Below are 15,742 nucleotides of genomic sequence, written 5' to 3' on the forward strand. Positions count from 1 at the left end.
TGTCTGTGAGGGAGATTTTAGCCAGTAAACAAATAACTGTATTGGAACACTCTCCCTATTTGGCCCTCAATGACTCTTTCTTTACCTGAAGAGAAAGGAAATATTGAAAGGAAGACATTTTGATGACATTCAGGACATCAAGGGTAATATGATGACAGCTCCGATGGCCATTCCAGGAAAAGAGTTCCACAATTGCTTTGAAGGGTGGACTAGGCGCTGGCATCGGTGCATAGCTTCCCAAGGGGAGTCCTTCGAAGGTGACCATAGCGATATTCAGCAATGAGGTATGTAGCACTTTTTCTAGGATGAGTTCATGAACTTCCGAACTTCCTCGTATATTGTCTTTATCTATATAAATATCTCTCTCTATAGAGAGAGATTATGTCAGAATAATCTCTCTCATTTTCTGTCTCTCTCATTTTCTGTCTCTCTGAGAGAGAGAGAGACAGAGAGAGACAGAGAGAGACAGAGAGAGAGAGAGAGAATGAGAGAATAATAAAGCTAATAGAACAAATGAACAATTGGTGAATTTCCATGAAAAGTATACAGAAGATCTTTGTACTCTTCTTATTACATTTCTATAAGTTGAAATTATTTCAAAATTTAAAATTACCCCCCAAAAAGGAAAGAAATCACAGCGTTACATGGTCTGCCTCCCTCCCCAGGACAGGCTTTTCCACAAAGAAAGTGTAAAAACTGAAAAAAGAACAAAAAAAGTGTAAGAACTTTTCAAGCCCCTACACAATGTTTGAGACCTGAAAACAAAGCATAGCTTCTCACAAACTTGGAAAGAAAAAAACTGCAATATTAAAGTTAATAAATGTTTAATTAAATGTCTACAAAATGTCACTTGACACTGACTTGACTGCACTCCACGTAGATAATCCATCCCAGGGCCCTAGTCTCCGCAGTGCACTGTGAGTTCTTGAGGACAGGACTGTGTCTGCCTCCCCAGGCTGTGCCTCCTGTGTGTGGGACAGGGCTGAGCCCACAGAAGGTGCTTAAGCAACATTTGCAGAATGAACGAACTGAGACTGTGCTGGTCGGACCCCCAGGGCTGGGACTTCCTTGAGGGCAATGACAGGATCCTGATTTGCACTGAGTCCCTGGTACAATAGAGAGATTCACTCTAATGTTTGCAGGACCTGGGGCAAGAGCACAAATGGAGGTTCATGTACTGTATGTCCAAATATTTAAGTTCCTACAACAAGCTAACTGACAGGCTGCTCAATAGGGGCCCCGGGCTTCATGCCTACTGATATGCACACCCTTGTGTAGCTTTGGCCGTTGGGAATTCGGCAACTGGGACGCAAGCAGAGGCTTAATACAATTACTTGGTCCCCGGTCCTATCATCTTGGAACGATGCCATCACCATGTAAGAAACTGGCCATCCTGCGGGAGAGGCCACACAGAGAACTGAGGTGTCCAGCCTGACAGTTCCAGCTGGCCACCAGCCATCTAGTGTTCACCTTGGACCATCCGTTTCCAGTTGAGCTCCAGGTAACTGTAGTTGCAGGAGTGACTCCAGGCAGAAGGACGACCCACCTGAGTCCACTGGAGTGATTTTGAGACACTAAGTTCTGGGAATATTTTTTGCACAACGATAGAAAACTGATACCCTAACTAATCCCTGTTAAATAATAAAATATGTTCTATCCTCCGACTTTATTCAATATATCTTCAAAACAATATGGAAGGCTAGGTTCAAATTCATTACTTCTTTTTTGTTTTGCCAAGATTTTTTTAAATTAGATTTTTTTCTTATGGTAAAGGCACATAACAGAAAATTGACCATTTTAACCAATTTAAAGTATACAATTCAGTGGCATTATCCACGATGTTGTACAACCGTTACCTAGTTCCAGAACATCCCAGCACCCAAATGGAAATTCTCTACCTGCGGTCTAGAAGGGAGTCTGTCTGTGGGCTCCAATAAACACACCCTTTGTTCCCACAACTCCTGGCCCAGTGTGTGTGTAGAGGTGCAGTTCACCCTATAAAGTGCAGCGCCGTAATAGAGGCCACTGTTGTCCTGGTCTGAGGTTGGCACTGGCAATAGAAAAATACCAGCCCAAAGACAATGAGCAGAGGCTTAAGGTATCTGCAAAAGACAGAGCATGGAAGGGACTGGGTCACACAGCAGTGACAGGGTGGGAGGGTTTGTCTTGGCCAAGAAGGCAGCTCCCCCTCAGTTTTGGCCTATTGCAAACCAGCAGGACTGCAGATCACCCTTAATGGACCTTTCAATTTTGCAAGGGAAGCTGAAAATCTAGACTTTCATTAGAAATCTTCCAATGTTCAAAATTTGGAGCAAACCAAACCAAGGATATCTTCAGGCGGGGTTTGGCCAGTGAGGTCCAGCATAGAAACAAGCAGGATCTGTGCCTAAAACATGGGTGAGGGGTGGGGTGGGTGCAAGAGGAGAGATGGCCGAGGGGGTTTGGCTTCTTTGCACACTTGAACAGGATTGTAATTCATAGGAGCAGCGCTAGCTGCACTCATTGTCGGCCCCTGGCAGAACTCAAAACAGAACATGACCGGGCAGGTTTAAGCCCAACAGTAATCTCAGTCTTCCTGGGGCAACTATTGCTCTCACACCTCCTCTCTCAGACCATGTGACTTCTCTATGTCTCAGTTTCCTTGTCTTTAAAACGGAGCTGGAAACGGTACTGTGTCAACATTATAGGGTATGTGCATAAAATACTGAAAATAGTGCAAGGCACAAAGTGGGCACTACTGAAATGTTGGCTATTGTATTAGCTATCTATTGTGTTAGCTGTGTAACAAATGGCTTAGAACAACAAGACACATTCATTATTTCATACTTTCAATGGATCAGGAGTTTGGGAGTGGCTTCACTGAGTATTTCTGACTTGGGGTCTCATGAGGTTAATGACAGGTGTCAGTTGAAGATTCGTCATCTGAAAGCTTGACTAGGAAGATGTGCTTTTCAGAGAGCTCCTTTGTATGGTTGACAAGCTGATGCTGGTTGTTGAGGGGGGGCCTTTAATTCCTCACCATGTCGGTCTCTCCAAAGGGCTGCTTGAGGGTTCTCACAGCATGGTGGCTGGCTTCTCCTAGACCACATGATCCAAGCAAGCATAAGGCAGAAGCCACATGTTTTTTATGACCTAGCCTCAGAAGTCACACACACCATCATTTTAATAATATGCTCTTGGTTATATGATATGGGGGCAACTACACAAGGGCATGAATATCAGGAGGCAAGATTTACTGTGCTATTTTGAATTAAAGGTAGCACACCATGGCTTCTAAGAACACAGCTGTGAGTCAGCCACCCAGATTTCAAATCCTATTAATAGCTTTCTCCAGATGACTGTGAGAACTTGGACAAGTACATAACCTCTCTTTCACTGTGTCCTCATCTACAAAATACAGTAACTGGAGTTATTAGGTTTAAGTGAATACAGAACCACTTCCGAACAATACCGGCATTTGTTAATTACACAGTAGGTGTTTGCTGCTACTTTTATTATAAGCAATCTCTCCACTGACAGATCAACTGTTCCTGTTCCACCGGCCAGAAGCCCCAAGGACTGGAGATTAGTAAAGAGGACTGAGGGGTCCCCAGTGACCAACGTCCTAGAGATACGGATGGAAAGACACTGTTCATGAGACCTGTCCTGCCCCCTACTGAAAACTCCTAAAGGCAGGGACTTCATTCAGTGGCCCACAGACAAGCAAAAAAGAGAAGTCAATTTCACTGCTTCCCTTTCTGATGAGAGATTCCAGCCCACATATTCCACACTTTTCTATGCCATTTACCTTGACCAGACTAGCCTACATGGGGGGGGGGGGAGAGGTCACACACCATTATGGCCCCAGCACAGTAATTGTCACACAGTGGATGCTCAAGAAACAATTGAGGGTGGATGGGTGGCTCAATAGGTTAGAGCGCGTCCTCTTAACCACAAGGTTGCCGGTTCAATTCCCACAACGGATTGTGGGCTCCGCGCCCACCCCCAACTAACAATGGCAACTGGACCTGGAGCTGAGCTGTGCCTCCACAACTAAGATTGAAAGGACAACAACTTGATTTGGGAAAGTCCCAGAAATACACACTGTTCCCCAATATAATAAAGTCCTGTTCCCCTTCCCCAATAAAAAAAAAAATTGATCAGGGTGACTGTCATTGCTGGGGCAGAGGGCACATTCCACAGTGCAGTTTTTAGGATTGCAATCCAGAGCCAGGCCCCTGGAGAATTCTTTTGTAGCTTGTTCACAACACATGCAGCTAAGAGCCTTTGGCAGGTTTTGTGCCCTCTTAAACACAGCCCTCTTAAACACACAGAAAAAGCCCCTGAAAAGTGGATCATGAAAAGACCGTCAGGTTGGGAAAGTAATTGATTTATCTTTGTGCCGGAAGTGGGGGAGGAGATAACACTCTCTAGGATAGTGATGTCCCCCCACTCAGACAGAGGCCAGGGGCTGCAGGGTGGACAGGCCAGCTGCCAGAGCAGATGGTGACTGTTGAAGTCTACTCCTTATGCAAGTTTTCCTCCCTGCTCTTCTCATCTGCCTGGCACGGCTGCCGGGATTTGCAATCTTGGCATCTGGCCCAGCCAAATGTATAAGTGGTGACCTGCACGTCGTATGCCCAGTGGCCCACAGTTTCAGATTCCAGAGGCTGAGCTGGCTCCAAGCCCTGCTGAGTCAATTCTGTCCTTGCCAGAGCTTGGAGCCAACCTGCTTCGGGTTCTTCCTGGCAAGCAGGTTTTTCTGTGTCAGTCTCTTTCCCGACAGAGCATATGGGAGTTGGTGGTAGGGTTTCCATGCGGGAATTCCCGCCCGTTCTTAGGAATTTTTTCACTTTCCCGTTCCCGAATCCCGAGATACAAACTGTTTTCTGTTCTCCACGATGAATCGTTTCCACAAAGTGACACTGATACTACCAAACACCTGGTTCAAGGAGCCGATTTTCCCGATTTCCCGACCAACTTTTCTCGGGATTCGGGAATGGGAAAGCAAAAAAAATTCCTGAGAACGGGCGGGAATTCCCACCTGGAAACCCTCGTTGGTGGAGATGGAGGGGGAAGACTTTAGTGAAAGGTAGTTGAAGGAATGCTTACCCTTGTGGAATGGACATGGTCCAGCCGCACAGCCGCACTGAGTTCCTCCTTTGTCCCAACCTTGTCCCTACACTAGGCTCAGAGTGTTGGGGTCTCTCCATCAGCCTGGGAACTCCACATAGGACAGCGGAGGACTGCTCAATGAATGAATAAATGAATGAATGAGGGGGTTGGTCTTCCTTCCATGTATCCACTCCTTCTCTTCAGAGGTTCCTGCTTTGACACAGATAAGACTCAGACACTACAGACCCGGGGGGGTAGACAGTAGGCAGGGGGGAGTGAGGCCCCCAGCTGGAGACAGGACAGGACACTGGGCGCGGGGGATAAGGGATGTTAAATAAACCACAAACATATCTGCAATGACGAATCTTTGAACGGGAAGGAGCGAAGGAGCGTGGGAGCCGGAGACGTCTCCCCGGGGGTCCAAGCAGGTCTTGGGATGCTTTCCTGGAAGCTTCCTGAAGCAGGTGGGGATGTTTGAGGCGTCGCGGTCCCCTACCCCAACTCGGTCCTGCGTGACTCAGCGCGCCAGGGTCCTTTCTCTTACGTCTCTCTCCAGCCCTCTCCCCAGCTTTTGACTTGCGGAAGGGGTCAGGAATGGCTCCCACGCGCCCAACCCCCACAGATGCCAGCGCCCTTTCCCTTACTGAACACGACGGGGCGGAGGGCTCAGAATTCCGGTGCCGGGAAGGGGACCGCGGGGAGAAGGACAGTCACGTCTCCCACGGTCGGCAGAGAAAGCACGTCAGGCCCTGGTTAGGAGGAGTCAAGAGTTTTGCACCCAAAGGGCGCCCCGCACCCCATATACTAACCACACCGCCCGCAACGCACAGAACCCCACCCCCGGGAGCCAGCCCCGCTCCCCGGCACGCCCCGCGCTCCGCCTCTGAGGCCGCGCCGCCCCCTCCCGCACCCGCCTTATAAAAGGGGCGTCGTGGGGACACGCTAAACTCAGAGGGCCCGAGGCCGTGGTCTGAATCTCGCCTGTGGCTTCTGCACCCGTTTGAGCCTCCACCGGGGTCCCCGTATCTCCAGACCCCGCATCCGCCTTGCACCCCCGCGTCCGTGTCTCCGAGTTCCCGCATACCCGCTCCCAAGTCACCCGGAAGAATGCGTTGTGCACCGACGGCCGGAGCAGCCCTGGTGCTGTGTGCCGCCACGGCTGGGTTTCTGAGCGCGCAGGGCCACCCCGCGCCGCCCAAGCCGCCGCAGCGCTTCGCCTCCTGGGACGAGATGAACGTGCTGGCGCACGGGCTCCTGCAGCTCGGCCACGGGCTGCGCGAGCACGTGGAGCGCACCCGAGGGCAGCTGGGCGCCTTGGAGCGCCGTCTGAGCGCGTGCGGGGCCGCCTGCGAGGAACCCCGGGCGTCCGCCGCGCCTCCTAGCGTCCCCGCGAGTCTATTCCCCGGCGGCGAGACCGCCCCCGAGACCCTCCGCAGCCTGCAGGTACGTGCGGCCGGGGGTCGCGGTACGTGCTCCTACTGTTCTCATGTGGGTCTGGGGTGTGGACGGAAGGGGCATCCAGGGCTCCCCAAGCTCTCCTGCCCAGGTGTCAAAGGATGAAGAGTAGGAAGGATGGAAGGGTGCATGAATGGAGAGGTTGGCGGCAGAACGCCAGGTCTTCACGAGGGTTTTCACACTCTCTGTAGACTCAGCTCAAGGCTCAGAACAACAGGATCGAGCAACTCTTCCAGAAGGTAGCCCAGCAGCAGCGGCACCTGGAGAAGCAGCACCTGAGAATCCAGAATCTGCAGAGCCAGGTGCGTGAGGCTTCCCCCACTGGGGCAGTAGGTCGAAGCTGGACCTGGGGGTCTGGGTGTGGAGTTGCACAGGCTGGGCAGCCTGAGTCAGCCAGACCTGACACCCTCCTCCCATCCTTTCCCAGGTGGGCCTTCTTGCCCCCATGCACGTGGGCCACCGAGTGACCAAGCCCGCCAGGAGAAAGAGGCTACCCAAGATGGCCCAGCTTGTTGGCCCTGCTCACAATATCAGTCACCCACACAGTGAGTGTCCAGCCCTTTGCTGTCCTCTGGCAGCTCCCCCTCCCCCCCCAACACACATATGCTTGTCGTTCCTGTACCCGTGGTTGTCAGGTCCGCATTACTGAGAAGGAGAGCGGTCTTGGCCCTGGTTCCCTGTGGGCTCTGGTGGAGGGCTGATGGGGGCACTTCTCTCCGTAGGTCTGCCCCTGCAGACCTAAGGAGAGGGTGCTGCACCCCTGCACCACCCTCCTTCCCAGGGGGCCGGTGGGCTTTCTCCAAAGCTTTACTGGCTATTAATAGAGTAGGGGTTGGGAAAGAGGGTCGAAGTGGGACTTGAGCTGCAGGGGTGTGAGGAAGTGGGTGGTGCAGCTCAGGGACACCTCCTTGTAGGTTGGAACCTTCTAGGAGGGCTCCATGGTAGACAAGAGGGTGCCAGCTTGGGAGTCTGGAGTCCTCATTGGGTGAACAGCAAATGCCTGCCTGGGAGAGGGTTTCTGAGGTTTGGGCCTCCCATTGCCTCTTGGAGTGTGGATCTAGAAGGGGCAGTGAGGGCAGGGGTGAGGCCCTCACTCCTCCCTCCCACCTCACCTCTATCTCCCTGGCTAGACACAGCCACTCTTGCGTCTCTGACAAATCCAGGACTCCTAACCTGCATATCTGGTCCCTCACCCCTCTCTTGGCCCAGAAGTGCCTGATCGCGCCCATTTCCCATCCCCGCCCCCACAGAGAGCTGGCTCTTCGCCACCATATGGAGTTCTGAGTCCTATTAATATACGTGTCTGCCTGAAATCGCCCCAGATCTCCAACCAAAGCAGGTCTATGTATGTCAACACAGGCTCCTAGCTCCCCATGTCTCTGCCCCACCCTCAGTTCAGGGTCCCCGACCTAGCTGACTTCCAACTGTGTTCCTCCCACCCTGTCACTAGGCCTGGCATCTGAGGCTGTCTGCAGCCAACTGGGTGAAAGTTCAGACCTTCCCCCGCTTCACACCCTCAGCTGGTTGCTGGATTCCTCTACTTTTGAGGGCTCTTGGGACCCTACCCCACCAATTCCCTCCCACCCCTCTAGTAAGGGTCCAGCACACTCTCCCAAACTCTCCTGGGATGAGGGGCTTCTGGGTGAGGCCAGCAGACATAGGTCTGGGTTGTGGTATGTGGAGGGGATTGGAGGGGTGGACATGTGGATTTGGGGACTCCCAGACTCCCACTCACCCTCGCCAAGTAGGGGAAAGTTCAGAGCTGGAGAGAGAAACAGCTGGTGCTAATGGAAGCCACATTGGTGGTTTGGACCAGTGCCTGTCCTGATTGGAAGAGAGGAAAGTAGGGGAAAGGGGAGCTGCCCCAGGGGCCGGAAAGTGTCTCCAGTCATTCTAGGCCCGCCCCCACCCCTGCAGTGGTGCAGACACACTCACCCCTTGTCCTGGGCCTTTCACCTCCCCCGAGTAACCTTTCCCCTACTTTCTTTGCAGGGCTGGGGGTGGGGACTTCCCAAGACCAGCCCTAGCTGTCCCTCCCTCCTTACTTCTTCCCTCCCTCTCTCCTTCACTCCTCCATCATTCAACTCCCCTTCTGATACCTGAGACCCCAGGCAGAGCCCTCTGTCCCTTCAAGCCCCATCCAGGCCTGATGCTCATCCCCCACTAGACAAAGCAGAGCCTGTTCAGCTCAGCTCAACTCTTGCCTCCACCCAACTCCAGCTCTTGCAATCATTCACTCATTAATCATTCATTCACTGTCTTTATTAAATACCTGCTGTGGGCTGGGATCAGCCTGGGCACAGGTACCGGGCTGTGGGCCAACAGCACTCCCTATCCCTGGCTTCAAGGAACCCTTTTTCAATGGAGGGAGTGGGGAGAGACCATCAGATGACCACAGTGTTGGAAGTGGGAAGTCCTCGATGCCCCTTTCCAGGGGTCTGGCCTGGTCTGGGGGTCAGGGATTCCTTCTAGAAGCTGGGACCTTTAGAATGAGGCAGAAAAAGGTGTGAGGGAAGATGTTCTAGGCAGAGGGACCAGCATGTACAAAGGCCCTGTGGCAGGAGGGTATGTGGGGCAAGGCTGTGTGCCCAGAAGGTGGGTGTGCTGTGTGGATGCAGGGTCCGTCCCAGCGCCTTGTAGGCAGTGCTGAGGAAGATCACGGAGCCATGGAAGACTTGAGGGAAGTGGCAGGGGGGTGTCATGAACTCAGTGTTGCCCTCTCATGTCCCTGTTGCCAGCTGCCCAGGCCCTAGACATACCTATTTCCTAAGATCTCCAGGACTGCTCTCTGCTTCAATCTCCCCACCCCTTTCTTTGCCCTGCAGGGCTGCCCAGGGACTGCCAAGAGCTGTTTGAAGACGGAGAACGACAAAGTGGACTGTTCCAGATCCAGCCACAGGGGTCCCTGCCATTCCTGGTTAACTGCGAGATGACCTCAGGTAGGATGTGCTGGCCCACCAGGGCACCCCGAATATCATGGCCCCTGTTGTCTTTTTGTCAAATACAGCGTACCTTCCTTGCTCCCATTCCCTTCTGGGTTCTGGGGACAGCGATCTAGGCTGCTGGGCAGCCCACAGTATTCCTTCCTTTGATCCCTTTCCTCCAGTCCTGCTGGGATGAATGAGGGGAGCATTGCCCTCTCTGGGTTTGGAGGTAGCCTGGGGTTTGGGAGCCAGATGGAGGAGTTGGGGTTCCCTGTGAGAAGGGTCCTCCTGTGAACTTGTACCTCTCTGGGCAGATGGAGGCTGGACCGTAATTCAGAGGCGCCAGGACGGCTCTGTGGACTTCAACCAGTCCTGGGAAGCCTACAAGGCTGGCTTTGGAGACCTCCAAGGTGGGTGTTTCCAGAGGGCCAGAGGCACTCAAGGAGGAGGGGCATGGAGGTGGGTCCCCATCTCACCCATTGGCCTCTCCTGCTGTAGGAGAGTTCTGGCTGGGCCTGGAGAAGGTGCACCAGATTTTGGGGAACCGTGGCAGCCGTCTGGCTGTGCAGCTGAAGGACTGGGAGGGCAATGCCGAGTCGCTGCAGTTCCCTGTCCACCTGGGTGGCGAAGACACCGCCTACAGCCTGCAGCTCACCGCTCCCGTGGCCAGCAAGCTGGGTGCCATCACTGTCATGCCCAGCGGCCTCTCCCTGCCCTTCTCTACCTGGGACCAGGACCACGACCTCCAAGGGGACAAGAACTGTGCCAAGAGCCTCTCTGGTAAGCGAGCCCTGTCCCTCCCCGTCTTGCCTGCCGGGGCCTCCCCTTCCTGCCTTTCTTCTTCCCTGCCTTGCCTTCAACCCCAATTCCATCCGTTCCTATCTTCTGCTGACTTGCTGCGTACCCTTGGGCAACTGACTTAACCTCTCCCACTTTCAGTTTTCCCATCTTTAAAATGGGTACAACCATAGTGCCCACTTCATAGGATTATTATGAACATTCAAGGAGATGACATTTGTGGGTTGGTGGCTGGCATGTGGCAAAGCCACCAAGACAAACCCCATCTTGTTCTAATGAAATCAGCGGCAGAGCCTGGGCCCTGCGAAGTGAAACATATCAAATTGCCTTTCGGTGGGTCAAAAATGATGGAACATGGGTCATTTCATATGGTTCAATCTAACATAAATTGATGAGAAATGACAATTACAAAGTCTTGAATGAATGTTGGCCATGGATCAGGTGCAGAGAAGTAACTGGCCATGGTCACAGATGTGACAGCTGTGGTGACTGGGCTGGCGGGGCCAGAGTCCCCGAGGCTTCTCTGTCACACTCTGGGATTCTTTGGAACTCAATTTGACAACCACTGCCAAAGCCCTCCCATCTGACCAATGCCTAGCTTCATCCCCATCCCAGCCCCAGGAGAGGCCCAAGGACCTTGCCTGACCATGTTTCCTTTTCTCTGACCTTGGCAGGTGGCTGGTGGTTCGGTACCTGTGACCACTCCAACCTTAATGGCCAGTACTTCCGCTCCGTGCCACGGCAGCGGCAGCAGCGTAAGAAGGGCATCTTCTGGAAGACCTGGCGGGGCCGCTACTACCCGCTGCAGGCCACCACCATGCTGATCCAGCCCGCAGTGCCCAAAGCGGCCTCCTAGCCTCCTCGCTGGGGCCGATTCCCAGGCTGCTAGAGGACAGTGACTCTGACGCTGGTCCAGCATGTGGCCGCTCCCTGCCTGGGCAGGGGCCGTCTGGAGCCTCGTGGACAGAGAAGAAGCCCTTGACTGGAGAGGCCCCCTTTCTGAGTGGGGGGCTATAGGCGATACTCTCTGAGGACAGAACTGCAGGGCTTCAGGACACAGAGCCCACAAGCGTGGGACCCAGGGGCATTGAGGCCTGCTCCTTGCCTGTCCGAGGAGTGGGAGACGCAGAGGGACCAGGATCAACCAGGCTGGCCCTCGATGGCGAATTCAGTCATATTGACTGGCTGGGGCCCAGCGCCTCATGGTGCTGTTGTATGTGGACGCTGTGGGCTGAGCCAGCGCCATGGTGTTTGGGTGGAGCTCACACAACTCTTGGAATAAAAGCAACCTCAGAACATGTTGTTCTTCTTTGTCCTTCAATTTGTTTGTAAAAAGTGGACAGTTTCAAAGTCCACGTAAACATGTTCCCAGGGTGGAGGGTGAAGACTCCCAGATCTCTTAAGGACAACACTGGTGATCCCCGCCACTCTGACACCTGATTTTCATCTCCTTCATTTATTATTCCATGATGTTTATCTCATTTTTATTTTCAAAATTATAAAACAAGGGGCGGCCGGTTGGTCCAGTGGTTAGAGCGCCGTGCTCATAACACCAAGGTCGCCGGTTGGATCCCCACATGGGCTAGTGAGCTGCGCCCTCCACAACTAGATTGAAGACAACTTGACTTGGAGCTGATGGGTCCTGGAAAAACAAACCATTCCCCAATATTCCCCAATAAAAATTTAAAAAAAAATTACAAGACGAAACCCTCATTCAATCCCTCTGGAAGCAGGTAACAGAGAAAATGAGAACCCCTTCTTGATCATACTTATTATGTATATGAAGCACGGTTAACTTCAAGTGTCCCACCAGCTGACAGAACTATGTGAGTCGCATGTTTAATTTTTTTTTCTAGCAGTCACAATTTTTAAAAAGTAAAAACAAAAAAACGAAAAGAAACAGGTGAAATGAATTTTAGAAATATTTTATAGAACCCAATGTATCAAAAATACTATTCCCGTTTCAAAATGTGATCAATATAAAAGTTCTTACTGAGATATTTGACATTGCTTTTGAACTAAGTCTTTGGACTCTGGTGTGTATGTTATGCTTACGGTCAATCTCAATTTGGACCAACCATATTTCAAGGGTTCAATAGTCACAGAGTCACAGAGGTTACCATATTTGGACAGCCCAGCTCTAGTGTGTACATTAATGCAGTGTTTTGAGTAAATTCTTCACATTCTTTGCCATGTCTGCATAAGTTTTTGTTTAAATTTGCTTTAAAAATACATATATAAGGGGTGGCCAGTTAGCTCAGTTGGTTAGAGCATGGTGCTGATAATACCAAGTTTGCTGGTTCAATCCCCACATGGGCCACTGTGAACTGCGCCCTCTAAAATGTGTATATATATATATATATATATATATATATATATATGCACACACACATACACACACACATATATAAATTCAACTAATATTCATTGAGCGTGTGCTACATGGCAAGCCCTGTACTAAGTGCTTGGAATACTCTAGTGAGAGAAAAGTCCCAAGCTTACTGTTAAAGCCCCTTCCATTACAGATAGGGTGACCTATAATTGATTGTCCAAACTGAGACACTTGAGAGTGAAAGGGAGTGTGCTGTTAATAATTAAGCCATATGACAGTCATAAAGCAGCTCCCAGGCATATGAGGACTTAATGACTCAGTTTTTAAAAATGTAAACATATCTCCACCACATACGAGAACCAATATCACCTCCCATAAGCAGGTTAGTAAAACTAAAGTCAAAAATAAAACAATGCCAATGATTTAAAATTCCAGCTAAAAAACTGATCTGTGATAAGTAGTGGCTGCCCCTGGAAGGGTGGAGTGGGGATTGACTGGGAAGGGACATGATGGAACTTTCCCCAGTTACAGTGATGCTTTGACCCTTAATAGAGGTGGGTTACTCTGGTGTATGCCTTTGTCTCAGCAAGTATCCCTTTAAGATTTGTGCATTTCATTGTATGTACATTTTATCTTCAAAAAAAAGAGACTACAAAAAGAGCCATAAACAAATACTGAAGTCTAGCTAACGAAATGCATGCTGAAATGTTCAGAGGTGAAGACAACTGATGCCTTCGATTTTCTTTGTTTTATTTTTAATGTTGTCCAGCTTTATTACAATATAATTGATATTAACATTGTGTAAGTTTAAGGTTTACAATGCGTTGATTTGATACATTTATGTATTTTGAGATGATTACCACAGTAGCATTAGCTAACAGGTCCACACATTACATAATGACATTTCTTTTTTGTGGTGAGAACATTTAAGATCTTTTTTAGCAACTCTATTAACTCTAATTACTGTGCTATACATTAGATCCCCCAAATCTTTACCTTGCTCTGAAATGTATCAAAAAACAAGATGATGGATGGGTGGATAGAGAGGTAGATATGTGACAAAGCAAAATACTGGTGGGGATATGAGTACAGAGATATCCTCTGTACAATTCTTTCCACTTTCTAAGTGTTTAAACATTTCACAGTAAAACATGGGGAAGAAAATTCTAGCCTGATTCTGTTGCCTACTGCAGGCTCTCAGTCTGCCTCCCAGTTGTGTTTTAAAAGGGCGATGAGGGAGAACCGAGCGGAGCTGGTTGAGCCTTCAAAGTCCTAAAACGCGCGGCCGTGGGTTCGGGGTTTATTGATTGAATTCCGCCGGCGGGGGAGCCTCTGCAGAGAGAGCGCGAGAGATGGACATGGACAAACGGATTCATTTAGAGCTGCGGAACGGGACGCCCTCTGATGTGAAAGAGCTTGTCCTGGACGACCCTCGGTCAAATGAAGGCAAAATCGAAGGCCTCACAGCTGAATTTGAAGAACTGGAGTTCTTAAGTACAATCAACGTAGGCCTCAGTCGCAGACTTACCAAAGTTAAACAAACTTAAGAAGCTTGAACTAAGGGATAACAGGATCTCAGGGGGCCTGGAAGTATTGGCAGAAAAGTGTCCGCACCTCACACATCTAAATTTAAGTGGCAACAAAATTAAAGACCTCAGCACAATGGAGCCAGTGAAAAAGAGAACCCCCAGAGCTTAGACCTTTTCCACTGCGAGGTAACCAGCCTGAATGACCACGGAGGAAACGTGCTCAAGCCCCTCCCGCTATTCACGCATCCTGATGACAAGGATGCCCCTGCCTCGGAGCTGAGGGCTGTGTCGGGGGCTGGACGAGGATGAGGAGGAGGAAGGTGAAGAAGAGGATGTGAGCGGAGAGGAAGAGGAGGAGGAAGAAGGTTATAATGACGGGGAAGTAGACGATGAAGAAGATCTTGGTGAAGAAGAAAGGGGTCAGAAGCGAAAAGGAGAACCTGAAGATGAGGTAAGTGGAATAACCTACTTTGAAAAATTCCTATTGTGATTTGACTGTTTTTACCCGTACCCCCCGAATCCAGCCCCCCCCCAAAAATTATTTTTTTCTGATTGTAACGTTGCTGTGGGAAAGAGAAGGGAAAAGTGTCCTGGGGGTTGTGGGGGAGGGAGGGTGGGAGAGGGTGGAATAAAATACTATTTTTACTGCCAAAAAAATAAAAAAATAAAATAAAATAAAATGAGGGTTAGAAAATTGTTCAAGAGATATGAGCCAGAGAGAGTAAGCCTCTCTCCTGGAGAGATAATAAAGGATTTTAAGAATTGAGAAAAGGTAGGACTTTCTTGGTATGTGGTTCAATGTTATTCAATGCACCACCTAAAATTATCTCCCATATCACATAGCCTGGAATTATGTGATTTCTTGTCTCCAGGACACATGTTTGAGCAAAACAGCTTCTGCCTGTGCCCTGAACCCAGCTGCTGTTTTAATAGGAGAACCTATCTTTCCACTATTCCTCTTAAGTGTTCCTTGGAGAAATAGTGGGAGCCTCTTTCCCTAGATAGGTGACCCATGACTCTTCCTGGAAGGTGCTGGCATCACTGTAGCTTCCCGGGGGCTCTGGTTCAGTATGGGCGACGACATCCTCAGCACTATAGGCCAGACCCTCTCCAGGCTCCTTGTTGGGGGGTGTCCTGTACCAGGCAGGCTTAGAAAGTCTCCCTTGAGCCCACTGGAACTATTGGGAAGTCCCATTGGAACTAGTTGGAAGTCCCACCCAGCTTGGCCCTCCTATTTCTCAAGTTCTTGCAAGAGGGCTCATCTCCCTAACCCTGTCCCTTCTCTGGCCATCACCATCTCTTTCAACACAGCATTTTCTGTCCTTCCACTCCCAGGAACAACAACAAAAAATAACCACCATGGTTGGGAACCAAACAAAAGCCAGGATGTGAATCCAGACCTGTCCAACTCCAGAGCTGGAGCTCTTAACCACATCTGTATCCTAGGTGACTAACAACAGGCCACTAAAGCTCTGTGGCTTCAGTTCCTGCATCTGGAAACTAGGGATGGTTCTGTACCGGACCCTTACCCTGCCCCCCACCCATTCCTGTTCTCCTGGTGCTGTGAGGATTTCAGGATTTCATGTAACATTATGTGAAAAAGACTCAGA

General features: G+C 50.3%; 2 protein-coding genes and 1 pseudogene across 3 annotated transcripts in view; all 3 read left to right on the top strand.

Moving 5' to 3' along the window:
• HNRNPM (heterogeneous nuclear ribonucleoprotein M) overlaps window positions 1-15,742 on the top strand; it is a 154,539-nt gene that overhangs the window by 61,594 nt on the left and 77,203 nt on the right. The window lies entirely within an intron of this gene.
• ANGPTL4 (angiopoietin like 4) lies at window positions 6,045-11,565 on the top strand. Its single transcript, XM_081076184.1, has 7 exons — window positions 6,045-6,537; window positions 6,741-6,851; window positions 6,977-7,094; window positions 9,375-9,488; window positions 9,788-9,883; window positions 9,972-10,253; window positions 10,946-11,565. Exons 1-7 carry the CDS (start codon window positions 6,202-6,204, stop codon window positions 11,125-11,127), a joined length of 1,239 nt encoding a protein of 412 aa, XP_080932310.1. The 5' UTR covers window positions 6,045-6,201; the 3' UTR covers window positions 11,128-11,565.
• On the top strand, window positions 13,855-14,622 carry LOC308509430 (acidic leucine-rich nuclear phosphoprotein 32 family member D-like; annotated as a pseudogene). The gene has a single exon. The product of its transcript is annotated as an acidic leucine-rich nuclear phosphoprotein 32 family member D-like (transcript).

This window comes from Rhinolophus hipposideros, assembly GCF_964194185.1.
Source record: "Rhinolophus hipposideros genome assembly, chromosome: 16".
Taxonomy (NCBI): Eukaryota; Metazoa; Chordata; class Mammalia; order Chiroptera; family Rhinolophidae; genus Rhinolophus; species Rhinolophus hipposideros.